The 27922-nt window shown below is 52.9% G+C and overlaps 1 protein-coding gene across 4 annotated transcripts; it reads left to right on the plus strand.

The window, feature by feature from the left end:
• Window positions 1-154: 154 nt before the first annotated feature.
• DRP2 (dystrophin related protein 2) lies at window positions 155-27779 on the plus strand. 4 transcript variants are annotated; one of them, XM_013372029.3, is made up of 25 exons: window positions 155-348; window positions 1449-1661; window positions 8058-8211; window positions 12661-12794; window positions 13616-13772; window positions 14877-14997; window positions 15365-15633; window positions 16199-16345; window positions 16850-16928; window positions 18122-18182; window positions 18563-18624; window positions 18903-18977; window positions 19588-19789; window positions 19996-20081; window positions 20813-20970; window positions 21111-21277; window positions 21597-21708; window positions 22103-22239; window positions 22524-22589; window positions 23374-23439; window positions 23735-23878; window positions 24173-24410; window positions 24557-24677; window positions 24828-24914; window positions 25681-27779. In XM_013372029.3, the coding sequence occupies exons 3-25, from the start codon at window positions 8104-8106 to the stop codon at window positions 25698-25700; spliced, it is 2817 nt and encodes a 938-aa protein (XP_013227483.2). In that variant the 5' UTR covers window positions 155-348; window positions 1449-1661; window positions 8058-8103; the 3' UTR covers window positions 25701-27779. The 4 variants fall into 4 exon arrangements, with proteins under 4 accessions (XP_013227483.2, XP_021140633.2, XP_064933845.1 ...); XM_021284958.2 differs by lacking the exon at window positions 25681-27779 and having other exon boundaries at window positions 24828-25326; XM_065077773.1 differs by lacking the exons at window positions 155-348; window positions 25681-27779 and having other exon boundaries at window positions 1434-1661; window positions 24828-25326.
• Window positions 27780-27922: the final 143 nt, after the last annotated feature.

A 27922-nucleotide genomic window follows, 5' to 3' on the forward strand; every position in this document is an offset into this window, starting at 1 on the left:
TCATCCGTGTTGTCATGTCCCTTGTAGACGCTGTTGGTGACAGATGCACGCTGCAGCTGGGTTTGGCCATATCTCTCTGCGGAACGCTGTGTTTGGAGTTGCCTGGATAGCCCTTCCAGCCCTCTCTGGTTTTCCTCCCCCCACACACACTCCCCGCTTAACGCAGGACTTGTTATTTGCGTGTGTATGCACAAAAATAGCCCAGCAGAGGTTCTGCTCATTGCTGTCTTCCTATACACAACCTTTCTTTTCTTTTTGTCTAAATAGAGCTTTTCAGAGTGACTTTTGTTGCATCAGTACAGCGGTTGTGGAAGCAGAAGCTGTTGAAGAAGCTTTTAACAGCAGAAGGTGTGTGGAGTGAGTTGGTACTTGAAGTATTCAGTGTTGTTCCTTTTGGAAGCAACTATAAGGAGGCTGCTCTTTAAATATCTTATCCTTTCACTGTAGTTACATGAGGCTTCTGTGCATCTTGCCTTACTATGGGCTCTGCTCCTGGTTCCTGCACCTAGGATGAAAGGAGAGGTTGTTCTGACAAGGACCAGGAAGATTGTGTTTCCAAAGTGCTTATTTTCACAGGGAGAGGCCGGGAGAGTCCACTGGCTAAAGCACAACCCTGGGATCAGATTTGAATCCTCTTTCTGACCAAGTCTTTTAACTCTGTTTCAATTTGGTGTAATATGGGAATAACATCACTGGTATCTTGAGCAGTTTGAAATCCTTGGGTGGAATGATCTGAACAACCGCAAACTATTTGTTATGTATGGACTGAAATGCCAACTCCAGGTCTGCTTGTGTCCTCAGCCAAGTTATCAGCTCAAATCCTTCTGTTTCTCATGAGCTGAGACAAGATACCGTGACATTTAAAAAATCTTGGATCAGGATTTCTCCCCAGCTTGAAGAACTGGCTCTTCCCTTACTTATTTTTCTTTTCTAAGAAGAACAGGAAACATATCCAAAATTAAGCGATCATCCAATTTTTGCCCCTTAACTTTAATTTTTAAATGGGCTATTTTAAAGTTATTAAATCTTATGCCAGACACCCAAATTGTGGTTAAGAAAGAAGGTGAATGTGTCTGCAATTTCCAGCACAGGCATGGCCATATCTAACCCAAAATGAGAGCCACTGATGCTGAAGGGCGGTGGGGAGATGTCAGCAAGCAGTGGGAAGCGTATCTGAGCCCAGCAGCCTGTGTCAGGTCTCCAGCGGGCAGACCACAGCACCTTTTGTGCCTTTGTATTTCTCCCCCCTCCCTTTTCTTTCTCCCTCTCCATGTGTATTTTGTCTGCTGCTCCTCCTCCTGTGCGTGTGTCTTTCTTTGCATCTCCACTCTTCTCCCTCCCCTCCTCCGGATCGATCGCCAGCCGAGAAGACCTCCAAAGGGCTGGGCACTTTGTGGGATCGTCCTTGTGCCTCTTGTGTTTGCCGAGTCAAGGGTATCTCTTTGCAGGCTTGGAGAGATGCTGTTCCTCCTGGTGATGTGATTGCATAGCAACCCAGCAGCGCAGGGCGGCGGAGGAGGAGAGGCAGGAGCGTGCAGGCAGCAGCAGGCTCAGCATGCATCCCTGCCACGGGGACTCCTTTGCTGATTCACAGAGCCAGCCCCTGCTCCCGAAACCCGGCGGCTGCCGTCCCCGCGTCTCAGACCTGCTGGACTCGGAAGGTAGGCCATGACAAACATGTTTTTCCACTCAGATCCTGGCTGGGCTGGATAAGGGGAAAATATTGATGGATGGTTAACCTTGGAAATACACTCTTTGGGTGTGTTTGCATGTGTGCATCTGTTCACAGTAACACTGTCCATGTATGTGCAGGCAGAGGAAACTTGCAGAGAAGAAAAGAAGGGTGTCAGGGGGGACACAGTGAGAGCAAGAGAGGTAGCTGAGACTATTTCTGCAAGGGAGAGGCTGGGAACCAGTAAGTGATGTGGATTCCCAAGGCAAACAATAGTAGCTAGCATCCCAGTTTCACCAGCTCTGATTCTTTGCACACTGAAGGTTTATTTACCCTGGCAGTGTTTCCACCTGCTCTGGGCAGGGTGACTGGTGGCCTTCTAGCACCCTCCTGGGAGGGTTAGACAGCAGGACAAGGCAAGGACCCAAATATTCCTCAAGTAGTAAGCTGGGACCAGACTCCAGTCCCAGCTCTGCCCTTTTCACTACCTTGCCCAGTCCAGCCTTGCTCCTTTATGTGTCCGCTTTCCCGTTCTCCAGCTACACCCCAATCCTTTTCACTCTTTCCTCCTCCTGTCTCAAGGCCTTATTGCTGCCACTGACCTTCGCTGTAACGTGGGCAGCCCTGTCCGGCTGCAGAACTGCCCTGGGGAGCAGACACGGGACTTAACTGCTCCCTAGGGCTCAGCACTCTGCCTCCCTCTCCATGCCAGACAGGGCAGCCTGGGCAATAGTTCACCAAGATTTAGTGCCACTTTGCACAACAGATTGTTACCAGTCCCCAGTCCAGCCTGTTGCCCCCAGTCTTCCCTCCGGCACAGTATCGCAAATGTAGAGCTCCGCTGGTGGAATTGCCAGCATCATATTCATGGGATATTGATGCCGAGATGGCTTGTGTGCCCTGACCAGGGGTATGGAGCTATTACTCCCATGCTTTTAAACACTCTGCTGTCTGTGGGAGAAACAAATATTTGTTTGGGGTTTGGTTTTTAGCTTTGAAAAAGAAAAATCTCTCCTAAAATTTTTGTCGGTCTGTGTTTTACCTGCACCTTAATCCAAGGTCCTTCACACCTTTTTTCCTGCTGCCTGCCGATCTCTCTGGAGCTGTTAGAGTTCTTGCCTGATTATTATCTTTAGTGGCCTTGCTTGCCCGACCATCATACCCTCCAGCAACACAGTGTCAAAGTCCAAGTTATGAGGCTCAGTCGCACCGGGGCGATTCCTGTATTTCTGGCAGCGGTGCAGAGCGTGTGCTCCCGCCGTGGTCCAGTTCCATCTCCAGTCCTCCCGGCCAGTTCCCCTGCTGAAAGCTGCTTTCTCCGCTGCTGTGGGACCTGGCCAGGCAGGGCTCTGGTGACAACAGGCGTGTGATGGCACTTCAGAAAGGGACCAGACAATAGATGCGCAATTTCAAATTCTCTTGTTTTGCAGCACTGTGCCCAGGAACATGGGTGCCTGGAGTACTAGGGTGGGAGTGGGCGCTGTGACATGATGCTGTGTTCGGGTAGTCTTTGTTAATTGAAGAAATTAAGATGAAGACCATCTCTCTCTGGATTAATACCTGAGATAAACCAATCCTACTCACTAAAGCTGGCCAGAAGTGTAACTGTGAATGGGGTTGCTCAGGTCAGAGTTATTCTTTTCAAAACTAAACAAAGTGAGATAGGGCTTTTGTTTGAATCCATTCATTTAATCCCTTTCCCTGAGTTCTGGATATGTATAATGAATTTCTGTTTGATTATAATACTATTTTGAGAAATATGTTCAAGGCCTCCACTTTAGGCTGGATGCCTATGACAGAACCATAGAAGAGGAATTGTCTCATGAAACAAGATATACTGACCAGAAATAATTTAGTCTTCAAAAAACCCAAAATAATTCCATCCCATTTTCCTTTGCAGTTTCCTTTAGCTTAAGGATAAAGTTGCTCTGATACACCTCAAGAAAGGAAAAAAAATGTGTGGCACACAGCCTGTTTATAAAATGCATGGCCTCAGAAGGCCAGAGAACTCCATGCTTTGACTGGGAGTTTATAATAAAGACCAGCTTGTTGGTGGGAAGGTGGAATATTCAGTACAGAAAACCAGGTGTTGGTTGGACACTGAGAATGAGAAACAAAGCATCGAGGAAGCCAAAAGTTAGCAGAGCATTACCTTGGCGATGGCTGTGTGGTGGGTGAGCTCTTCCCACTGTTGCAGATCAGTTATATAGTGTGGCAAATGGGTGATGTGTTTTTCACAATGCAGCAAGACTCGTGTCCTGCCTCTGACAGCGGGGGATGGAAAGCCCAGGTTCTTAGAAGACAAAGACAAGACTCTGGGTTTCTAGTGGGTCGGTTTCAGGGCTACAGGACACGACCGAGTCTCTGAAGAATTTGGTTCAATTTTAATGGTGCAACCTTCCTTCTGTCATTAGGCAAGTTATTGTCCCCCGCTGTCCCTTTTGGGAGGTTGCTGCTTCCCACAAGGCTCTTGTCGGTCAGGTCTACCAGACAGCAATGTCTGTCCAGCACGGTGGGGCTGTGTGTTCACAGCTGGGTCCTCTGGGTGCTCAGGGAATTATTTGTGGCACTTGCCTAATCGAAATAGGAGAAGAGATGGAAAGAATTCCAAGGCACAGTGAGTTTTGGAGAGAGCAGCTTAAAAGCCAGCTGGGAGTCTGAAACAACATCTGAAAGAAATTTAGATTTTGATCTTCCTAAATAAATTCTCGTAAGTAGAGAGAGGAGCGGTCAGTTCTGCATGGCCGTGTTGTGGGCATGCACCCACGCTCACCTGGTCAGCTGGGGACAGCATCATCCTGGTTTCCTGGTGCGAGACTAACTGGTGAATTTTTTCAGCTAAAGTTTTTGTGTGTGTGTGTGCATATTCTTTTGCTTTGGAAAAGGGAGAGTGAGTGAGCCAGCAGAAGAGATGTTACTTCTTTATTTAGGATGTGTGGCACCTATTTATCCATTGAATTAAAATAATATTTTTGTTATGAGCTCCAAGTCTAAGTGGTCATTTAAGAATCCAGCTCATTAGATGTGGGTGCGCTCCACTTCACCCACTCTCAGTGAATAAGGCACCTTCTGTGCCACTTGCTCGCTGCCATTATACAGCAAAGATTTTATGTTACCTCTTAAGGACAGCTGCTTAATTGAAGCACCATTCATTCTAATTAATGAAGGGGACTTGGTACTTAGGTGGAAGTGCAGTGTGAAGCTTTGACGTCTGGGTTTTTTAGCCCTTGGATGGTGGGGTTGTAAATGCCCGCTCATGTGGAAGATTGCTGATAGTCCTTTTCCCTTTTCCTTGTACACAGGAGCAAGTGAGAACCAGGACACTGTTGGGGTGATCTTTTTGAGGAGTGTGTTTGGGTATCTAATCCTGGTTTGTAAAGAAATGGAGACTAAAGGCCACTGCCTTAAGAACAAGTTGTGTTGTTTGTAAGCTTGGTCCCCATGGGACAGAGACTTCTCTTCCTTCTGTCTCACCAAACATTGACCTAGTGGGGTCTTGGGAAGTAGGTCTGCTGGCCCTCAATCTCAGGCTTAAAGTATTTACTTATACATGCAGAAAATATTTTTTGCTGGAACAGGATAGCTTACTATTGCAGTGTTGAAGTAGTCGTGCTGTCTGCCAGCTTGGGAATGTTGCCTTTGTTAGAATCTACATGGGAGCTGAACTTTGAAATATCCACAAGCCTCCCACCTTTCCCCTTAAAGGACACTGAGCATGCTGAGCTAAAATGTTATTACTTCTTTTGTACAGTAAGTTAAACAAACAACAACAAAGTCATTAATGTTTCCAGCAGCAGGGAATGTGTTTGTATTTCCATTCCCCTCATGGGATAAAGGCTGAGCTGCCTTGCCTCAAATTTTACCATATTTTTTCCTTACGGGCCAAGACTTGGAAAGTTTCAGCCAGAAAGAATGTTTTGGAGGAAATTAGCAATTCAAAGCATAAGCCTTGTGATCGAGAGACCTCTTGACCTATATTCTGTATTTGCTGCTGTTATACGTGGTAGAGAGCCGGAAATTCAACATCTGACGCTTGACTCCAGCATCCCTGGCAGGTCCCTGATCACAGGGGTTACCTTTAGTGACACCGGTTGGCTGCAGTGTGAATTCCCTTAATGTTCCAGAGAGTTTGGATCTGGGTTCATATCAGAAGGGTTTTAAACAAATGCAGCAAAATGGCAGAAATACAGTGTGCAGCAGGTGCTCTGGCGGCAAGCTCTCCTCTTCCTGCTGGCTGGGATGGAGAGGAGACGCTGCAGGAGAAGGGGCACAGCCGGTGCACCCCAGCACTGCCTCTCCAGCCCGTGCTGCTGCTGCAGCGGGTCTGTGAGCAGGAGCGGTGCAGAGATCACGGAGCAGAGCAGCAGGTTGTGTGGCTGAGCTGAAGCAGAACTGCTTGAGCAAAGGCCACTCCAGCTGCCCGCAGAGCAGCGCAGAGCCAGGCTCTCCAGTGCTGGGCTCGTCACGGGTGCAGCTCATGTGGGAAGAGGAAAAAACATCAGACACAAAGCCATACTGAAGCAGTAAACTAAAAGTAAAGGAGTAGGTGTTATTTTGTGTGCCATCACAGAGGAGCAGAGCAGATCAAGAGCACTTCTCCTTGCCTGGTTCATGTAAGAGCAGGGAATTTGGCAAGAGATCATATGTAGCTGTTGGTTTACTTGCAGTTGTGCCTCAGTGTCTGGTTGTCTCTCTTTCCAACTGAATGTCCTCCTTTGTGCTGGCTGCCGTGCAGCTGAGTTATTTCCACATTATCTTGGGTTCCCCACACATGGGTTTGCAGGGTTTTGAAGATGCTGGAATTGACAATTATTAATGTGTCTTGATAACCCTACCTGCAAAGGGAAAGGAGTAGGGCGAGGGTGCTGCAATGCACAGTCTGCGATGCTCATTTGTGCAAATGGGCAGGAGGAGTAGAGGACAAGACCTTGGATTATCGGCGGGTTGGAGAGCTCAGCACAGGCTGTTCTGCTGGAGTGGGAGAGAATTATGGCTGTAGAAATTGCTAAGGGATTAAAAAAATTGTAACAGGATAAGCTGTTCTCTTAATGTGTGTAACAGAGGGGGGAGAGGCAATGAAAGCTCAGGCAGGGGAGTGAGGGATGTGAAAGTGTGAGGCATGGGCAGTGTATACCAGGGCCTGGGGGCTTTCTCCTCGCCTGGCTGTCCAGAGTGGCTGCTGGCTGTGCAGGACGTGCTGCCTTCTCTTGCCCTGCCAGGGCCAAGCAGGCAGTTTCTCAGCTGGTCCAAGCTGTGAAGGCGCCAACGACCTTCCTCCAGCAGCATTGCTCCATCTGTGAGCAGCTCCATCTCCACTTGAGCATGAGGGCTGGCTGCTGGAGCCAGGTGATGATGTATTTCTAAAAGTAGGAAAGCAATCACCATGTTAGGCAGTGGGTTAGAGAGGAGACAGCACTGTCCCCCAGCACTGTTCCTTGACCCATCACCAACAGCATTCGAGCATCACTCGTGATTTCCTCAGCTGACCACAGATGTGCTGAGTCTGGCCTGGGCAAAGCCCTGTGTAGGGTTTGTACATTAGGTCTCCATCCTGCTGGGAAAGTGCTGGTGCTCAGCTTCTTTCATGGTGCTGACACTGGCCAAACATAGAGTTGTGGGATTGTGCTTCAGTTGTAGAATTTTACCAGATTCAGGTGAACATTACCTTGCATCATTTTCTCTGGGCTTGATTTTCTCATGGCTTTCTGTAAAGCCAAGATGATGCTGGCAGTGGGGTAAATCACTATTTTAGCTTATTCAGAGTCTAAACAACAAAAAAGTAGCATCATGACCAGCGGTTGTGTTTCAGATCTGTAGAACAGACAAGTGGCCACTGTTAACTGGCTTTATGGGTCATACAGTTTTAAAAACAGAATAAAAAGGGGAATTTCATAACTTATAATCAGTAAGAACTCATGAAAAGGTATCTGATAGTGTGAGAAGCACATATGGGGAACTGAGGTTCTGCCAGCAATTTTCCTCCTGAACACAAAAGGAAAAACAATGCTTGAAAATACTTTCTGTTATGGGGATATGTCTATTAAGTCTTTACATAAGTGGTCATGACAGTGAGATCCTCTGTCTCTGCTTCCTTTAAACCATGAGCATCTTCTGTAGTTCAAGTAACCAAACCCTTTTTAAAAATGCATCATGATCTTTGGGACTCGTTAACACAGTATATCACTACAGCAGATTGTATAACTAGATGCAAAAAAGAGTTGGGTGCTTAGATGAGGAAGATCGCAACATAGTACAAATATATTTTTTAAAAATGCATCCTTTTAGCCTTCAGCCTTTGTGAAGGCAGCACACTGGGCAGCTGGGAAGGGGGTCAGCTCCATGAGGGTGTGCAAGCTAACTCGGGGACTGTTGCGCTGCTTTTCAGGTGCTTGTGCCCAGAGTTGTCTCCGTCCCCATGAACACTGGTTCTGATGCAGCCTCTGGTGATGCAGGAATGGCCCTATGTCCTCCCACGATGTCCTGAGTGGCACGTCACAGACCAGGTGCAGCACAGGAGCACTGCCCACCAGCTGTCTCAGGTAAGAGCTGGGTCTGGGAGCCTTTCTCAGGGCAGCATTTGCAGCAGTTGCAAATGTCTGTGGAGCAACCTGGGACTTCTGTTCCTGGTGGCAGGGAAAGCTGTTAACTCCAGCCCTGCATCAGCTTGCACTTAATGAGAGCTTTAGCTCTCCTCGAGCGTTTTGGCTGTAAATTGTTTCCCAAAGTAGAGCAAGAGAGACAACCTGCAGAGCTGGAGTTCAGGCTTTCTTCAAAATAAAGAGGAAGAGGCCACTGTTGCCGGCACTTGTGTATTTGATTTGATTTACTTTTTTCCTGAGTACTTGGAAGAACAACAGCTTTTGCAGAAAACATAGGTTTTTAACCTTTCCAGCTGCTTGGAAATAATCCCTTTGCGAATGCTGTAAGGCAGAGGAGGAGCCTGATCTCTTTCTAGTCTAGTTATCTTGAGGAACAGAGAGTGGGTGCTCACACTGCTGGTCTCCCTCCTCCTTCCCCCAATATCTCTGGACCAGCAGACAAGGCTCCTCACCAAAGCTGGACAGAGAGGTGAAGGTCTCTGGGATCCCTGGGTAAATGGCAGGGCAGAGTGGAGGAGAACAGAAAGGTGCGTTGGCAACAGCAAAGCTGCCTGTGCTGTGCACCGAGGTGTCACAAGCTGGTTTAGCACCTTGTCTTGCGTCACCCGGGACAGCAAAGCTGGGGAAACGCTGCCTCGGCTCTGCTAGAGGATGGCTTCACCTTTTCTGCCTATAACTGCTGGCCCCAGGGTACCTCTCATATCACAGGAGACTGATGGACAGTGCCAAAGTTTTCCTTGGATGCTGGCAGTGTTGTTCCCAGGGTAAAATGAGGTCCCAGGCTCTGTCTTTTCCCTTTCCATCATGCTTCAAACACAAAGACCAAAGGCTGAACTGGGAGGTCCTCTCTGCTGTGGTTTGCCATCAGCCTGCACCCATCCTGCCCCAGAGAGCCCTGGTCTGCAGCAGGAAGGCAGAGCTGTCTCTGGAGCAGCTCCAGCATGCAAGGCTGTGAGGCTTTTGGCTGGGACAGGCTCTTGGCACCTGAGTCAGGGTTTGTTGGCCCTGGGGTGGCTGTTAGGGAGCTGCTACTGAGCTGTGCATGGGTGGTTAATGAACAGCCCAGCAGATGAAGCGAGGAGGGAGAGACATAGAAAGAGATGAGCAGGCAAATGCCCTGAGCAGTCCAACACTCTATGAGGGGGCCAGAGCCCTGTGGGGTTTGCTGGGAGAGGGAAAGGGATCTGGGGCAGGACGCCCTGTGGGACCCACCACCACTGAGCTGCAGGATGGCACTTGGGAGGTTGCAAGCCTCCTCAGCTCAGGTCATATCCACCACAGGTTTCCCCCAGTCCCTGCCTAAGCCTGGCTTTCTACTGTGTGGGCATCAGTGTGTTGGGTGTCATGCACCAGCTGGCTGCAAGCTGCTCTATGGTTAATGACAGTCCACCTAGTCCAAAGGGTCTGCTGTGCCATCCTTTGCACAGGTGTAGGTGTTGCCACCTAAGAAAGAGCCTTCCTCTCTTGTCCTTGCTTGTCCTGAAAGCTCCCTGCAGGCTGCAGACAGCCCATCCTTAGCCATGCCCTGGCCTTGCTGAAGCCCTTTCCTCCAGTCTGGGAGCTGGTCCTGCATCTGTCGGTGCTGGGAAGTGGTGAGGAGAGGAGGCTGGTTGTGCTGGCCCCAGAGGGAGAGACAGCAGCGGTCAGATGTGCAGGCAGGGAAGGAGGGGAAGAGAGGGAGAGATACAGGGAGCTTTTCATTCCCTCGCTGTAGGTGGAGGAGAGCATGGAAACAATGCTGGGCGGCAGGACTGTGGGGGATAGAAGGAGTCAGCCCAGAGCCTTCTGGCAAAAACAATTTGCAACCAGTCCAGGCGGGTGAGAACATCTGTGCTGAGGCACACGGGGAGCAAAGAGCACATCTTTGGCTTCGTAGAGGTCAGGTCTCAAGGATCTGGCTGTTTGCCTCTGGGTAGCCAAAGCTTGCTGGGACCATTCCCTGGGTGAGTGTCTTCCCTGGCAACACCCTGTCTGCCCTGCACGTGCTCCAACATCTGAGGGCAAGGTGTCTCCTGGTCACCCCAGCCCAGCATGGCCTTTTGCAGAGATGGATCTTCCCCAGGGCCAGGAGCAATCCTTCTTCACATGGCCAACATCCCACAAGGGGCTTTCCCATGCTGCCGTGCCCAGCAGCAGGCAGATCTCTGCCCACTTCGTGCTTTGTGGGCAGCCTCGACGGCACCACCAGGGTTATGGCAGGTTGGAGGCTGCTGGAATGCCACCGGACAAAGCTGGGATTGAGGCTGGCCTTGAGGCACTGCCGCCCCCCTCCAGATTCCTGGGGGGTCAGTTCTCAGGGCTGCCCGGCTCTGCTCAGCACACGGCGCTCGCCTGCTTCCCTGCCGGGTGCTGCCTGGCGGCACCCGGAGGGGTGGGAGGCGATGCCCGCTCCTCCGGTAAAGCTGAGCGGCCCTGCGGTGGATCTGTGTCTAAGCACAGGTAGGTGGACTGGCCAGAGCCTGCATGGGTGTTCTGCACCTCAAAAGAAAGCTCTTCAAGGATGGAGGGGGAATGCGCATCTCCGGGGAAGGGATGCTTAAGGGGATGCTCAGAGGGAGAGCACTTCTCTTTCCCTCTGCTTGCTTGCAGGGGTTTTGTCCCAGGGGAGCAGATGTTCAACACCTGGCCCCTGCTTGGTCACTGGCTTATTTACTGGGCAAGGTCTGTGAGTTGTAGGCTTGGTGAGCTTTTAACTTCTTAATCAAAGCTGGGAGGAGTGTGTTGTCTTGCTGAGCTGTGCTGCAGTTGCACTTGCACCCAGGTAGAGCTGATCTCCTTCTTCGGTATCCCCTGAGGTAGAGGGGAGGGCTGGAGTGTTCCCTGACACACTGTGGGGTAACTCATTTCATTACAATGTGCACCTGCAGAGTATTGGTTTTTCTACATGCAAGCAGCAGTTTTAGCTTGAGTGGTTTAATGTTCATGGCCCCGAGATTCTTGTGAACTCTGTGGGTGATGGTTTTCTGTGTTTTCTTGATGCTTCTGGTGAGGCAGGATAGGGAGGCAGAGAACAGACCAGCGTTAGGTATTTTTAGATGAAGCAAGCTTAGCACCTGTCTCAGTGATCATTTGATTTCTCTCTGAGAACCGGCATGGAAGGGGCATTGTTTTAGCTGTGTGGCCATATTAATTGTCTGGTGGTTTGCTCCTGCCTGTTCCTCTCCTTGTCTTCCCTGGGTCTGTCCCCTGGACACCTCCAGGAGCCCTTGTAAAGAACAAGTATCTGCACATTCCTCTTGGAAGAGCTGCTGCTTTCCTGCAGAGGCAGTTGCCCTTCTCTGGCAAAGGGGTGCCTGTTGTATGTGCTGTTTAGAAAGTGCTAATGCAGTTAATTATGGTTGATTAATCACCTGGGGATAATTATCACAAATGAGCTCTAATATCAAAGCAGCACTAGATTGAAATGCTGCCATTTCCTCAGCAAAGTGCATCGATGTCTCACTTGTGGAAATGCAATGTGTCTGTGTGTTTTGCACAACAAACTATGTTTTTTGGAGAGGAAATCCCCTCTCACTCACCATGTCCTGTGTGAGCTGCTTCCAGTCCTGCTGGTGTGTGTTGCTTTCGCCAGCGAGTGCAACGATGTCTTTGCTGCCATCATGAGCAGGGATATGATGCAGTGATAAGGCTTTGGAGAGGATTCTTTCCCCCATATGCCAAGGATTTGTTGTCCAAGGATGAGCACTCAGTTTTCCAGGCTGAGTGGCACAGTACCAAGTGTGCTTCCTTCAAGTGTCTGGGTTAGGATCTGCTGTGATCTGCGCCTCGGTCTCTCAGAGCAGCCTTCCCACCACTGCTCATACTGGAGAGGTGCAGATGAGAAGCAGCATCTGTGGAGGGGAGGCAGCATCTCAGACTTGCTGTGCAGGCAGGGAATAAATATTCTTGTGCTTCTGTAGAGAAGCAGGTGGCAGCTCCCAGTACTGGGGATATGGTGTAAAGGAGGCTGACAGGTCCCCTTGGTCCCAAGGAGCAACAGGACCCACGGTGCTCGCCTCTTCTTGAAGCACAGCAATCCTGTATGGTGTTGAAAGAAATTGCCCTTAGCCCTGCAGGGACTGTGACACACAAGGACCAGCTCTGATTTAATATGTAGCAGTGAGAGAAGTTCATTGCTGGATAACTGAGGAGGACAGAGGTCCTGCAGAACAGGAGATGTGCAGTAAGCCCTTCCTCCAACCTTTGCTGTTGGTGCTGCTGGAGCTGGCACTGCATCCTTCCTCCACAGCCACGAGCTTCCCTGAAGCTGCTGACAGACTGCTCTGGGAAGCCTCCTTGGGGGCTGAAAAGCCAGGCAGGGTCAGGACAGAGCAGGTAGGTGTCCCCAGACAAGTGTTGTAAGCACTGGGCATTGATCTCTGCATGCAGCATGGTTCTGTTTCTGCTCAGGTTGAAGCCTCACAGGATGGTGCAGGACCTTCGTGTGTGACACTCCGGGCCCCGAGTGGTGCCACCGGGCCCCAGGCCCCCCTGGAGATGAATCTTTGCTGGAACGAGATCAAAAAGAAATCTCACAGCCTCCGGTAAGAGTCCCTGTCTGGAGCAAGCCCCAGGGCTGGCCTGGCCTTCTAGCCTTGCCTGTGCTTGTCAGGAGGTTTTGAACTTATTTGAACTTATTTGTTTAATGAGCCACATTAATTCACTTTGACCTTGGCTCGGTTTCCCATCTTGTCCACAGACCTCAGAGTCTTTCTCTGATGAAAAGAATCCCCTCCATTTCTACCCATCCCATCCTTCTCTCCCTCCCCTCCTTCCCTCCTGCTTGAATCTGCAGCTGTCTCCATCCTCCACCACTGCTGTCTCTGCAGATTGTCTCTTTCTGCCCCGTGGCCTTGCCACCACCTCTTCTGTGCTTGTCCCTTTGCTGGGAGCTCTCTCCACCGTGCAGGGGGAACAGGCCTGCTAGACTGTCAGAGGTTGCAGCTCCACCGCCAGCAAGACAGAGAGCTTAACTGGGGCGTGTTAATTGTCTGCTGCCCTAATGCAAGGCTCCTGGAAGCTGCCCAGTCATGTAAACGCTGAGCCGAGCCCCCTGTGCCAGCCAGAGTACAGCCCTGACCTGCAGGCAAATGCAGAGCGACTGTCCTCTGCTTCGGGCTCCAGGGTGATGAAGGGCCTCTGAGTTTCCTCTTCCTGACACCTCTGTGCTTCACCCTACCTGTGCTGTGCTGTGCTGTGCTGGCCGAGGGTCACACAGAGCCCATGCTGAGGCATGCTGCTGGTCATTGGGGGCTTCTGGGGGTGGCGGGGTCACCACCCCAGCCGTGGTGCTGTGCCTCCCCAGGTAACCTGCTTTTCTCCTGTCCATCTGACCACCGTCCTGCTGTCCTCACTCTCCTGCCAGGGCTCGGCTGGAGGCCTTTTCTGATCACAGTGGGAAGCTGCAGGTGCCCCTCCAAGAGATCATAGACTGGCTTGGGCAGAAGGATGAGGAGCTCTCGGCACAGCTGCCCCTGCGGGGCGATGTCCTCCTGGTGCAGCAGGAAAAGGAGACGCATGCGGTACGTTCTCTTGTGCCTCCCCTGCCACTGGTCGCTGCTCAGATGAGCTGCAGGTGGGCAGCCCTGCCTGGGACCCCCACCTTGTGTCACTGCACATGTCCCCAGCCTGTGAGTGCACCAGCCCTTGCCCATCTCCATCTCTGCTTCCCATGGACAGGCACAGCACCTGTCCCATAGCAAATACCCAAGGTATGTGACAGGGAGAACTCACCTGGTTTTAGGCAATACCTCTGTATTACAGCCTCAAGTCATCTGCAGGTGTCTTAGCTGGTGATGGCACCCTGTCACTTCTAGTTTCTTTCTTATGTCCTACCTCTGCCACAAAGGGAATTGCCTCTCACTGACCTCTGTTTTTGGGATTCTGGGGCCTGAGGAGGTTGGTTGGTCTAAAGGTGGCCTAGTGGTCGGGACATGAGCAATTCCTGCAGTAACACATACCCGAAACTGGGGTAAACCCAGACAGATCAGTATTGCTGCTTCCCTGATCAGAGCATTTCCTTCTCACTGCCAGTGGCTGTGTGTCTTCATCTGTTTTTACCTTGAAAACAAAATTAAACCATTGCTTACTGTTGCTGTCCCTCATCCTCACTGGAGCTGTTCACTTCCCACATGCACACAGCCAATCCAGCAGACAGCACCAGTGGGCTGCTGCGTTTGGAGGAGAGGACATCCTAAACCAGCCTGCCTTGGCAGATGTGCTGCTCTGAGGCATCCTGCTGCCCCCCTCCTTGCTCCCCCAGCAGCTGGACCTGTTGCTGAACAGCTGCTGGAAGGACTGTTTGCATGACCATGCTCCTGCTGCAGGAGTGAGGAGTGTCTAAGCAGTGCCTCTGAAACCATCATCAATAAAGCAATTCTTCTTGCACAGCCCTGGCTTAACACACCCTGCAAAGCTGCAGTCCAGACCTCTGCAGGAGCCACCTTCTTGCAGGTGGTCATTCCTTCCTCAAACTGCAAACAGATTACTCTCTTAACTTCCCTCTGTGTCTTCAGTGAGGTTTGGGCCCTGGAGTGAATAAATCACTGCAGCGCTTGGCGAGGGAGCAGCAGGGGCATGATTCTGCAGCGCAGCATGCTGTCTGATCTCTGTGCTCTGCTCTCCAGGCTTTCATGGAAGAAGTGAAGTCTCGGGGACCATACATTTACTCTGTCCTGGAGTCAGCACAGGCTTTCCTTTCCCAGCATCCATTTGAGGAATTAGAAGAACCAACTTCAGAAAGCAAAGGTCTGTGGAGCTTCCCCTTCCCTGTTCTCCCGTAGCACAGTTCCTCCTGGTCTGGGCTGGAGAGGGTGGAGTTGGAGGTGGTTGGTGTGGCACAAAGCAGCACATCAGCACTCTGCCTAGTGCCATCATGCACCAGGCTGTTTCCAGTCCTTTGGCCGAAGCTCAGACTGGTGCAGAGCAGGCTGGATACCTAGAGGAGCTGGTGCAGAGATCCACACTGTTATCACTTGGTTTCCCTCCCTTTTTCCAGTTTTCCCTGGATTTTTAAATCTCTCTTTCCCCTGTCTTTCCTCCAGCTGTTGCCCACTCTCCTCTGGGCTGGGGTCTCATTTTTGCTCTCTGTTCTGCTTTTGCTTTGCCTTCACAGATGTCTCTCCTCGGCACCGCATCCAAAACATCAGCCGCTTTGTCTGGAAGCAGGCAAACGTGGCCAGTGAGCTGTGGGAGAAGCTCACAGCCCGGTGCGTGGACCAGCACCGTCACATCGAGCGGACACTGGAGCAGCTGATAGAGATTAAAGGGGCCATGGAGGAGCTCAGCACCACACTGGACCAGGCTGAAAGTGTGCATGAAACCTGGGAACCCATTGGGGATCTCTTCATTGACTCCTTGCCAGAGCACATCCAGTCGACCAAGGTACTTCTGGCTCTGAGAAGGGATCAGCCTTGGCCCCAGAGGTGATGAGATGCTGCTTCCCAGGAGGGTAGTGCTGCTCCTCCTGACTGCTCAGTCCAATGCAACCTCATCACTTAGGGTCTCAGGGGCCAGGTCCTCCCTGCGACAGCTCCCTAGCACTGTGAGGGTGGATTTGGCCCACAGCATCCTGAGCAATCAGCTGTGCTGAGCACCTTGTCATGGTACAGACCTTACACAGGTACAGTGGCTCAGCATAGATGAGCCATTGTCCACATCCTGCTTCTCAGGAGATTTGAGTAATCTCCAGCTTGGCTGCTTTGTTTGGGGTTTCTGTGTGGGGGGTTTTGGTGGTTTTGTTTGCTTCCTTCTTTATTTGTTAATTTGATTCTATTTGATTCCATTTTCCCACTAAGGTACCCTGTGGGAGGGTTAGTCAGCAGTATCGTACCAGCCAGAAGCCCACCCTAGCTTGTAGCAAAGGAATTGGATCCAAGTCCTGATCACTCCCCTGCTTCTTTTTCTTCTTTTCCTGCCCTGTGCCTGTTCCCTGGGCACCGGATTCCAGCTGTTCAAAGAGGAGCTCTCCCCCATGAAGGATGGGGTGAAAGCGGTCAATGATCTTGCACACCAGCTTGCCATCTCAGATGTCCACCTGTCCATGGAGAACTCCCGTACCCTGGAGCAGATCAACATGCGCTGGAAGCAGCTGCAGGTGGGAAGGAGTCAGGACCAAGCACCGCAAACAAACTGCAGATGAGAGGACCCTGGGAAAGGGCTGTCACTGCTGAGCTTCAAGAATGATAAATTAATGCTTGGCATAGCAGGGATGGTATAGCTGGTGTTCCTGGAGGACGAGACCATCAGTTCAGTGCGAGGAAAGTGGCTGGTAAATCTGTAGAGGTCTTGAGCAAGGGGAGGAACAAAGGATGCTGTCTGAGGAGAATCAGGATCTGATGGGGGTGTCAGTACCAGCTGTAGCTTTGTTGATGTCTGTGAAAATATGGATACAGGTGATCTAGAGCTGTGGCCTGTGCAGCCTGTGGTAGGAGTTGTAGAGGGCTGAGGGACTGGGGAATGCAAATACGGAGGCAGGCAAGGAAGGAAGAGGAGCTGTATGCTGGGGTATGCCTGAGTCCATCCACAAGCCTTTCTGAATGGGGCTTCAATCTGAAATACCTGATGGGCTGCCACTGAATTATCCTGTCCTGTTCTCCAGGCTTCCATAAACGAACGCCTGAAGCAGCTCCAAGATGCCCACCGGGACTTCGGACCAGGCTCCCAGCACTTCCTCTCCTGTACGTGAGTGGGTCCCCCTGGCCTCCTACCGTGGGGCTGCCGCTGCAGGGTGGCTTAGCACGGGCTGTGGCACCAGAGAATGGGGTGCAGAGTCCTGTTGCTGAGCACAGACTGCCCAGAGCCATGCACACAGCTAAAAAAGGGTCCAGGCCAGTGTCTGGGGCACAGGAACCAGAGCAGGAGGCATGTCCCAAAGTTAGGGTTGTGCTACCTCACCTTATGGAACCAAGGGTGGGACATGGAGTGCGGTTCCCGTTCAGAGCGCAGAGCTGTGACACTTGCAGCAGCAGGTCCCAGGTGATACTGGGACTGTGCCAGCCTCAGAGACAGGGAGGGCAAGACAGCAGATGGCAGAAAAACACAGTCCCCCATATCCTGTGTTAGTCATTTGGAGGCCAAAAGCGTGCATATTAAGAGGATTTTCATTTACCAGGCAAGGCAGAGGGATGCTGTTCCTACCAAGCTGAGCTGCTGCTGACTCTCAGACCTGCAGAGGATAGGCAGCAGGTTGTTCTCCAAAGTCTGGGGTCTGTCCTTTGAAGTGCTGAGCCCTGCAGGGTTTCCTGATGTCAGTGGGGTTTGTTGGGCTGTTTCTCTCCAGACCATATCCTCCCATTTGAAAAGAAGAGCAACTTCTCCAGTTGCTGGAATTGATAAGGGAAAATAACTGAGGGTCATAAAAGGACTTTCCTCCTCTAGAAAATAAACACAAGGTGGCAGGCAACTGGTATGGGATGCATCCTCATCTTCTCAAGATACTGCAGCTGACACACAGAGCATGAGTAATGGGAAGAGCAGCTGCTGTGGCTGCCAAACCTGGACACAACAGGCAGTGCTGTGTGTGTGCCCGAATCCCAGCTGCTGTGAACCCTGCCCACTGGTGACCACAGTGTTGTCTTGGGCATCACCAAAAACATCAGGAGTTGTCTCTTCCGGAGTTGTGAGCTCAGCCAGATTCAGAGACTGTCTCAAGAGGGGCAAGACCCCTCTGACAAGAACCGCAGTCTTGTGCCTCTCTTATAGGCAGCATCCATTTGCCTGGTCCAGCACCCCCAGCTGGTGATCTGGGAAGGCACAGCCTCCTCAGGGGCACCCACCAGCTGGCACAGTCCCACTGGACTTTCACCAGGGAGAGCATCAACCTAAAGGAGCATTTGGCATTGATCTGACATCTGTCTGTCTCTCTTTGCAGCCTCTGTCCAGGTCCCCTGGGAGCGAGCCATTTCCCCCAACAAAGTGCCATACTACATCAAGTGAGTGTGCTCCCCACCATAGCCCAGCGTCTTCTCTACTGCGGTGGGAACAGGAGCTGGGGACGAATTAGGAGTGGGGAGCAGTGAGTGGACTGGTCTGAGCACTGACCTCCAGCAAAGCATGTCACCCCCAGCCTGGCAGAGCCAGGCTTTCCCTGTCCACTGATGAGTGGGGACACTGTCTGGAAGGAGGGGTGGCTGGCAGCATCTTCTACTATGCTGCTGTGGCTGGGGAGTGTGCTTACTGGAATGCAGCAGCCCCAGTGTCTGCAGGCACTGGAGGACTCAATCCCAAGGCTGACAAGGTCCTTTTTTTAATCTCTCATGGCAGCTGCTTCATTCACAACTTGACTCTCATTTTACTTCTGTTTTCCTTCCAGCCACCAGGCCCAGACAACGTGCTGGGACCACCCGAAGATGACGGAGTTGTACCAGACACTGGGTAAGGAGACTGCCACAAAACCATTTGAGTTGCATTCCCCTTTTTGCAGCGTGGGGTCCAGTGTGAGATCCCCTCAGCCCACCCACTCCCCCCCATGGCACAGGGCCTCCCCAAAGCAATAGGGTGCAGCTGCCTGCAGGGCTCTGCCCCTCCTCCTTCCACATGTACTCCACTTCTGCTGGTGGGGCAGATATCTGGGAGCTGCAACTGCTGCTTCCTGCCCTGGAGATAAGGATGTCGAGCTGTGGTTTTATTATTCTTTTCGTATGTTCTTGCAGCGGATTTGAACAACATCAAATTCTCAGCATATCGGACAGCTATGAAGCTGCGACGGGTGCAAAAAGCCCTGAGATGTGAGTGCAAAAAGTATTTCCCTCCTGCTGTGTCTCCCTCGATAAAGGCATTAACCTAATACAAGCTGTTATCAGCACATCGAAGGCAGGACCCCACCAGGGGACAGGTAGCTGAGGCGAGAGGCGCTAGGAAGATGAGCCTGTGGCTGGAAAGCTGAGCAAATCCACTTGCGAGGTCTCTGCGTCAGCGCCTTTCTTTGCAGGCTTAGGGTGGAAGTGCCTCCAGGGCAGGGGTTAGTCAAAGGAATTTGAGAACAACATGGTCCAGCTCAGAGTTACAAAGCTGTTGGATCAGGCAGGGGCTCACCCAGCAGCTCCAAGGGAGCCTAGAGAAGCCATGGATGTGACATGGAGCAGAAACCAGCCTCACTGGTGGGGGCACAGAGGGCTCCACTGCTTTAAAGAGGAGGAAGGGAGCCAATAAACCTGACTTCTGCACTCTTAGTAAAGCTCCAGTTAGAACAGGGATTAGTAGCAAGGTGAATATGGTGCGATAGGAGTTCAACATGATGAGTGCTTCAGGTCAGGGCTGTGTCTTCCCTGCTCTTGGTTCTTACTTCTCCTGTTTCCCTGTCTGCCTCTGATCCCTCTGCCTGTGCTTTCTGTGCAGTGGACATGGTCACCCTCACCACAGCCTTGGAAATCTTCAATGAGCATGACCTGCAGCCCAGTGACCGGGCGATGGACGTGGTGGAGGTCATCCACTGCCTGACCGCCCTCTACGAGAGGTTGGAGGAGGAGCGGGGCATCCTGGTGAACGTGCCGCTCTGCGTGGACATGAGCCTCAACTGGCTACTGAATGTCTTTGACAGGTACTGGTCCCCCAGTGTCTCCCTGAGCTGTGGGGCTGCCATGCTTGGAAGGAAACTTCCGTGCTGCTTTTCCAGCTGGCAGTGCTGCAAGAAGGAGCTGGCTATGAGTGAGGGGGCTGCCTGGCACAGGTTTGCCTTGCTGACCCCCCTGCATTAAAAAAAAACTCCAAAACATTTGTAAACCTGTGCAATATCTCACCTTGCAGTGGTCGCAGTGGGAAGATGAGGGCTCTCTCCTTCAAGACGGGCATTGCATGTCTGTGCGGGACAGAGGTCAAGGAGAAGTTTCAGTGTGAGTCCCCCTGTCTCCCTCTCCCAGGGCCTGGTGTGGAGTAACCTACGGAAAGCAGGAGTGCTTTTGTTTCCTGGCGTAGACCTTTTTTGCCCAGAAAGAGCAAAGAAACAGCTTTTCTACAGTGACTAATTTGCTTGCATTGCCACCTCTCCTTCCCTCCCCAAGCCTACGCTGCCTAAATTAGGATTCATTTTTGCAGACTGACTGGTGCTGCAGTGATCTTTCTTGCATGGCACTGTAAGGAACAGTGCAGCAAAGGCAAACGGGCAACTTGTCCAGTGCTTCCCAGAAGGAAGAACCCTGGAGGTGCATGGCTGGGAAATAGTTTCCAGGCAGATTAAAGGAAGTCACTTCCCTCACTATGTTTTAACCATGGTACTCTCTGCCATGGGTTGCAGAGAAGTTAGCATAGGAGGCACCAAGGGGTTAAATAAAGGGATTGGGCAGATTCATAGAGGACAAGCCAGCTGTGGCTGTTAAAGAAGTGATGCAAGTAACCTCTGTCTCAAGAAGACTCAAAATTCCTGGTTATTGGGAGCTGGAAGGATACCAGTAAAGGTTATTTAACCATAGCTAAGTTTTTCCCGCTTATTTGAGCTCCCTGCCAGAGACAGGCAGCGGGACCCCTGGTGTGATCCACACACTGCTCCCCAACTCCTGCATCCCGCCCAGTGTATCAGGGCATCAGCCGTGTCTCTAACAGGGCTGTGTGTCTGTCCTGCTGGCAGATCTTTTCAGCCAAGTGGCGAATGCCGGGGGACTGTGTGACCAGCGGCACCTTGGTGTCCTGCTCCACGAGGCCATCCAGGTCCCACGCCAGCTGGGAGAGGTGGCGGCGTTCGGGGGCAGCAACGTGGAGCCCAGCATCCGCAGCTGCTTCCGTTTTGTGAGTAGGATGCCATGGCCTGTGTTGTCCCCTCTGCAGCAGCCACACCAGGGAGAGGCTCCCACGGGTGGCAAGGGGCTTGCACCCCATCACAGCTGTGTCCCAGCTTTGAACAACCTCTTTCTCTCTCTGCTCCCCAGAGCAATGGGAAGCCCGCCATCGAGGTGTCCCAGTTCCTGGAGTGGGCCAACCTGGAGCCGCAGTCCATGGTGTGGCTGGCCGTGCTGCACCGGGTCACCGTGGCAGAGCAGGTGAAGCACCAGACCAAGTGCTCTGTCTGCCGGCAGTGCCCCATCAAAGGCTTCAGGTAGGGGTTGTGATATGGGACCTTGGTCCCCAAGGGAAGCGCACAGTGTCCTGCAGGAGGGAGCTGAATTTGCTCTGTGCTATTGAGGGAAGCTAGAGCTCTGCAGTGGTGTTTCAGGCAGGTCAGACCAGGTGTCAGCAGTGGGGAAGGAGCAGGATGCTTTTCTGGGGACTTCAGCCATCAGCACTGTGGGTTCAGCGGGGTGTGAGAGTGACACAGACCAGACAACCTCTGTTCCCTGCTGGGCTCTCCTTTGGCTCCAAAATGATGTGTTTTTGCTGACTCTCACTGCCTCCCTATGGCTTCTTGATCTCTCCAGGTACCGGAGCCTGAAGCAGTTCAATGTGGACATCTGCCAGACTTGCTTCCTCACTGGACGAGCCAGCAAGGGCAACAAGCTGCACTACCCCATCATGGAGTACTACACCCCGGTACAGAGCTGGGCTGGTGGGAGGGTCTTAGCTCAGAGCAGGTCCCCATCGACTGCAGCAGCCGTGTGATGTTTATGCTGGTGCAGCCCCAAAAGTGGATCCCTTATATGCTTTTGATCCCCTCTGCATGCCCTCTGCTGTCTGTGTCCCTGCTATTCTGGCGCTCATGGTGAGCAGGATGTATAGCATCCACCGATTCCCAGCTTGGCTTGTGCCAAGCCCCATGACAGGCTGACAGGGATGCCATGTACCCTCCTGGCTTCCTGAGCTGTGTCTGCCCCTTCCACCACGTAACTTGTGCCCAGCCTGAAGGGACTTCTTTCGTGAGAATGCTGACCTGTAGCACTCTGCTTTTCATTAAGCAGCACCTTTGTAATTGTTTGTGTCTCTGCAGACCACATCCAGTGAGAACATGAGAGACTTCGCTACAACGCTGAAGAACAAGTTCCGGTCCAAGCAGTACTTCAGCAAGCATCCACAGAGAGGTTACCTGCCTGTCCAGTCCGTACTCGAGGCTGACTTCTCTGAGACGTGAGTTGGCTGGGCCCCACACTGTGCCTTTCAACCCTGGCTGATATGTGAGCTCCACGAATGGAAGCAGCATCTCAGCTGTGAGACAGGGCTCCTGTGGGAGGGCTAGAGGGGGCACTTGTTCTGGTGGTGATACCTAATTTTTGGAGGAGCAGAGATTTCAGTCTCTCTCTCCAGCCGGTTCCTGGCTCTTCTCAGCCCAGGTGAGACCAGGGCAGCCTATTCAAGCCCTAGCTTTGAGGAAGGACTGCCAAGCCTTGTTGACCAGTGTGTGTCTCTTTCAGACCAGCCTCCTCCCCGATGTTACCACACGCCGACACACACTCCAGGATCGAGCACTTTGCCAGCAGGTACCACCACCGGGCACTGCTGTCAAGCCAGGGCATAGAGTGTGACCCCCATGGGTGTGGCGGGGTTGGGGGCAGACGCGTGGTGTGCCCACAGCCCCATCCATGCTTCCCAGTGTGCTGCCTGGCAGGCAGGGGCTGGCTGCGATAGCTCAGGCTGCCGTGCCCTGGGGAAGACGCAGCTGCAGGGCCAGTCAGACCTGCCTGCACCACCTTGCTCCTGCCTGGGACACAGCTGATGTCACACGAATTGGCAGCAAGCACCATGCATCTGACAGCAGATGTCTGAGTGATGAAGTGCAGCCTCCATGTACCTTCCTGCTCTTCCCAGTATGAGCTGCTGGTTGGATTCTCACCAGACAGATCCCTCAGTGCTCTGCCTGTGCACTCACCCGTGCTGCTTGCTTGCTTCCCATTGCTGCTGCCTTGTGCTTTGTGATGGTTCTGCCCTCATCATGGGTCCAGTCAGAGCAGGGACCTGAGGAGAACAGGGAGCCTGCAGCTCAGGCCCTAGGCTGGAGCTTTCACCCCTTCACTTAGGCGAGAGGAAACTGAGCAGATGCATGGCAGCAGCCCTTTATTCCAGAGACTGTCACCCCAGAGCAGCAGTTTCTTGTTTTCAAAAAAGATAAAACTCTCTAGAGCCTGTGAAGAGGGGCAGACTGGTACAGGCCAGCTGGGAGACCTGCCAGAGAGGGTTCTTGCAGGGGCTGCTGTAAGCAGGGTGCATTTAGCAGACATTCATGGTGTCTCTGACCATTTCTCAACCTGTTTCTTTTTCCTCCAGGCTTGCAGAGATGGAAAGCCAGAACTGTTCCTTCTTCAGTGACAGCCTGTCCCCTGATGATAGTCTGTGAGTTCTGTCCCCTTTCGCTCCCCCTCACCTCCCACTTAGTCAGGGATCCTGTGACTCTGTCCCTGCCCAGCCAGGGCACAGAAATGTTTTCCTTCCCCACTGCTGAGTCTGAGGCTCTTGGCAACCTCCAGCTACCCAGGTGTGCTGAGCTGCTTCTGAGCTTTAGACCTGGAGCAGCCAGAACGAGCTCCCATGCAAAAACACCTCCCTCCAGGCTGTCCTTCCCCAAGGGCATGTGAGTCCCGTGAGACTGATGTTCCTCATTAAGGTGTTTCTCTACCTGCTGCAACAGGGATGAGGACCAGTACCTGCTGCGCCATTCCAGCCCCATCACCGACCGAGAGCCTGGGGGCAGCCAACAGGTTCCAGGAAGCCTCAACATGGACGACAAGGGAGAGCTGGAGAGAATCCTGGCGCACTTAGAGGATGAAAACAGGTAGAGGCATGGACAACTCTGAAAGTGGGGCCTAGAGGCGAAGGAGAAAGGGAAAAGCCTGGCAGAGCTCAGAGTGGAGCCAGAGGATGGCTGCTGGGGCTGAAGATGGGGATCAGAGGAGCTGAATGGGCTGGTTTGGAGGGTGTCTAGGCTGAGCCTTAAAGCTTTCATGGGAGCACCTCCTCCAGTGGTGTTTTGTTTCTGAGTCCTGGGCCATTCCCAGTGTGCAGCTGCTGGGTGTTCAAGCAGTCCCTAGAAAGGAGGGTGGTGATGCTGACCTAGGATATCTTGCAGGATCCTTCAGGGAGAGCTGAGACGCTTGAAATGGCAGCATGATGAAGCAGTGGAGTCTCCAACCTTGGCTACAGGCTCCCCCAAATCAGTGCAAGACCCACGAAATGATGAACTCCTGGCAGAAGCACGAATCCTCCGGCAGCACAAGAGCCGCCTGGAGACCCGCATGCAGATCCTGGAGGACCACAACAAGCAGCTGGAGTCCCAGCTGCACCGACTGAGGGAGCTGCTGCTGCAGGTACTCTCAGAGCAAGGATCTGGGGAAAGCCCATCCTTGGGGTGGACTTTGCAATAACAGAGCTGGGGCAGCAGCACAAAGGGATAGTCAGAAGCAGGGGTGGACAAGGACAGAGGATTGTGACAATCCCCTTTTTCTCTCTCCAGCCTCCAGCAGAGTCAGATGGCAATGGTTCAGCAGCCTCTTCCTTGGCTTCATCCCCTCATCAGTCTGAAAGCAGCCAGGCAAAGGAAAAAGAGCACAACACCCCTGACACCGAAGCTGCAGGTGGGGATTGGAGTTGGATGGAGCTCTTGGCTCCATTCCTGGTCCGATGCTGTGGGAAGCTATCCACACCCTCTGATCCTGCAGAAATGCTGGCTGGTGAGGTGGATGCCCAGAGAGCCTGCTCACCCCGTGTCCTCTTTCCTGCTGCAGATGAGGTGGAAGCCAAAAGCCAGGAAGTCAGCATGTGCCTGGAAGACATCATGGAGAAGCTGCGGAGCGCCTTCCCCAACTCTCGAGGTACTCGAGTGAAATCTCCCTCTCTGGCCTCGTACTGCTCCCTCAGATGAGGTTTTCCCCATGGAGCCCTGCCCCAGCCACAGCTTCCCTGCGATGGCTGATCCTCTGCGGCACCTGCAGCCAAGGGCTCTGCTGCCACCGTACTGCTGGGACTGGTGTGTGTCCTGGGTGCAGAGAGGCTGAGGAGGAGGTTTCACAACTGTAAGGAGAGTTGATCAGAGCTGCCAAGAGTACGGACCAACTGGATCCCCCCAGAGGAGCTGCAAGGCTGCACTCCACAGGACTCCCCACTGAGAAGATGGACAGACCTGCCAGCATCAAGTTTGCAATGATCATCTTGATTCACCTCCTCACTTCATCCCTGTCCAGACCCCTCTCCAGGAGAGATAAAGGCCCCAGTTACCTGGTGAAATTGAAGCGATGGTGCATCCTCCCCTATATGCTCATGGACAGCTCTTCCCAGTGGGGATGGGGACTGGGGGATGCCTGTGTGGATGGTGCTTCACTTGCCCAGTGGGTTTTGGTGTTGGTCTTTCTGCTGCCCCTCTGTGCTCCAGCCCAGGAGCAGCACTCACCCAGGTCCCTCACCCAGGCTGCCCACACACATGCTGGGGAGAGACGTTGCTTGGTGCCAGCACTAACACTAAGTGGGGCAGAGCTCCCCTTTCTGCCATCCCTGAGCAGGATTCTCCTGGCTCTGCAGCAGCCCCGTTCTAACCAGGTGGCTCCAGGTCCTGTTTTCCTGACCTCTCCATTTCTCTTTCAGGTATGACTTCCCTTATCTAACATCTCCTGTGAGCAAGAGGCTTTTCCTAACCAGCTACCTGGCTGCTTTCCTCCCTCTCCTCTCCCTACCCTGCTCCCCAAGCTGCAGCAGACCTCACACAGACTCCCTGCGAGCTGATCGTGCAGGATGCTTGCCAGCTCCAGAAGATCTCAGGGGAACATAGGTCATGCAGGAGCAGGATTGTGGGCTCCCCAGGAGGCTGGCTCAGTCACTCAGCCACAGTGTCCAAACCTGGGTGGAAAGGTTCAGAAGAAATGAAGCTCTGAAAGCTGCTTGTCCCCTCTGGCACTCATGGTTTCAAGGGGTGCAGAACTCAGCATCCTGCTCCTCTTCAGTTTTGCCCAGTGGCCCTCCAGGTTTATGGGCATCAAAACACTCCTGGAGCCACGCAGTTTTTAAAAGAACTCTTTCTAACAGCATCCAGCTGCCAGCCTTACGGATTGAACTCTCTCTGCCACCCAGGGCTTCGCAGCCAGCCAGGCACATACTGTCTGGTGGGTTTATGGAATAGGGATGAGTCCATGTTAGAGCTTCAGCCCAGCTAGTAGCCTTAACTTGAGAGGATCTTTATAACAGAGCCTTATAATTTAATTTGCATATATTTCTATATATTATATATATATATTCTGTACTTAAATACTCTCATGGACTCACTCCATTAAATTCTAATACTGTAAGTGCAGGTGCCCTTCACTTTCAGTTCTGCCCTACATCTGCTCCTGCAGGGACCAGCACCTTCCCTGTTGCTGGAGCTGCTGTGGAGCAGGGCTGCTGCGAGGGGAGCTAAGCGAAGGGCTGGACCAGCAGCAGGTACTCCGTCCCACCTGGTTTCCTGGGGAGCTGTGCCTTCGCCGTGGCACAGAGGGCCTGTCCTGCCTGGACCCAGCTCTATCCCTGGGGAGCCGGGGCTCCTGCAGCCACCCATCCCCATAGTGCTGCAGATGAGGTTTCACCAGGCTGCTGGGCTGTGATGCAGGAGTGCAGTGGTGCAGGAGGGCAGCAGGACAGGCAGTGTACCTCCTTGCTGCCCCCAAGGAGTACCTGCCCTGCTTCTGTCCCTGGTTTGAGCTGGGCCAAGGGGCCAGAGGCACTCACTGGAAGCAGGCAAGTCCTGCCTGCAGTGAAGGAGGTTGTTCTGCAAGTTGGCAGGGTAGCATGGTAGCAGCTTCTGATCCCAAAGGCTCTCTTGGGCTGACTGTCTCATGCCGTGTTATGTCGAGAAAAAGGCAGAGTCAGGTGCTGTGGGGTGCCCCAGAGCAGAGGCTGAGGTGGACCTGCTGCTCTGGGGCCACAGACTGTGGAGGGATGAGATGCCCGAGCCCACAGGGCAGGGTGCAGGCAGGGCTGCACGCCAGTGTGAAGCATCCTGCCCAAAACAGGGCTTGCAGCGAGGACAGGGATGGGGCTGTTGTCGCTGGCTGGGACGGGATGCAGTGATGAGCTGTTTGGGGAGGTCTGGACAAAGGCAGCATGTGTGACAGGGCTGTGTGTTTGTCTTCAGTGTGCAGGCAGGGGTGCAAAGCAGCACCCACACTGGGGTTTTGGCAGCGGAGCCTTCTGGCTGGGCGCTGGGGGTCCTGTGCTGCTGTGTTCACCGGCAGCCATGGGGGTTGCTGTCCCTGCTGTCCCCTCTCACAGCCAGGTGAGAGGCGGGACACCAGCGGTGGCACTGGTGCTGGGCTGGCTGTACGCACGCTGTGTGTCAGGCTGCTTGTTTGACCATGGGGAAGGAACACACGCCAGCCCGTGAGACCCTGCTGGACCCTCCTGTTATCCCAGACGCAGGATGGTGGGAGCATGGGGAGGAGCAAGGTTTTGGCCTGAGGAGGAGGTCAGGAGTACCCAGCTGGGGGGAGCTGGAGAAAGGAAAAGGCAGGATGAGGGCAGAGGCTTGGTGCCAGGTGTGGGGACCAGCAGCAGCCAGGCTGGGTGCTCGGGCTGCGTTTGGAGCCGGGATGCGACAGGGAGGGGAGCAGGCTGGCTAATGCTCTGGTAACCATGTGCTGTGATGCTGCTGAACTCGCTGCTTCGCGACATCTCTGCTCTGGAAAGAGAATAAATTTGTATTTGTACTGAGACCTGGCTTGGTGCTCTGGCCTCTTCTATCTGTGCAGCTCAGCTGAGTCAGGGCAGCTCCCAGCGCCGTGCCAACCTGGCACTGCTCCTGCAGGGCTGCTGGGATGCAGGTGGCCCTGTGTCACCCTGGCTGTCCACACTGTTT

The sequence above is a fragment of the Columba livia genome, chromosome 12 (genome assembly GCF_036013475.1).
Source record: "Columba livia isolate bColLiv1 breed racing homer chromosome 12, bColLiv1.pat.W.v2, whole genome shotgun sequence".
Lineage (NCBI taxonomy): Eukaryota > Metazoa > Chordata > Aves > Columbiformes > Columbidae > Columba > Columba livia.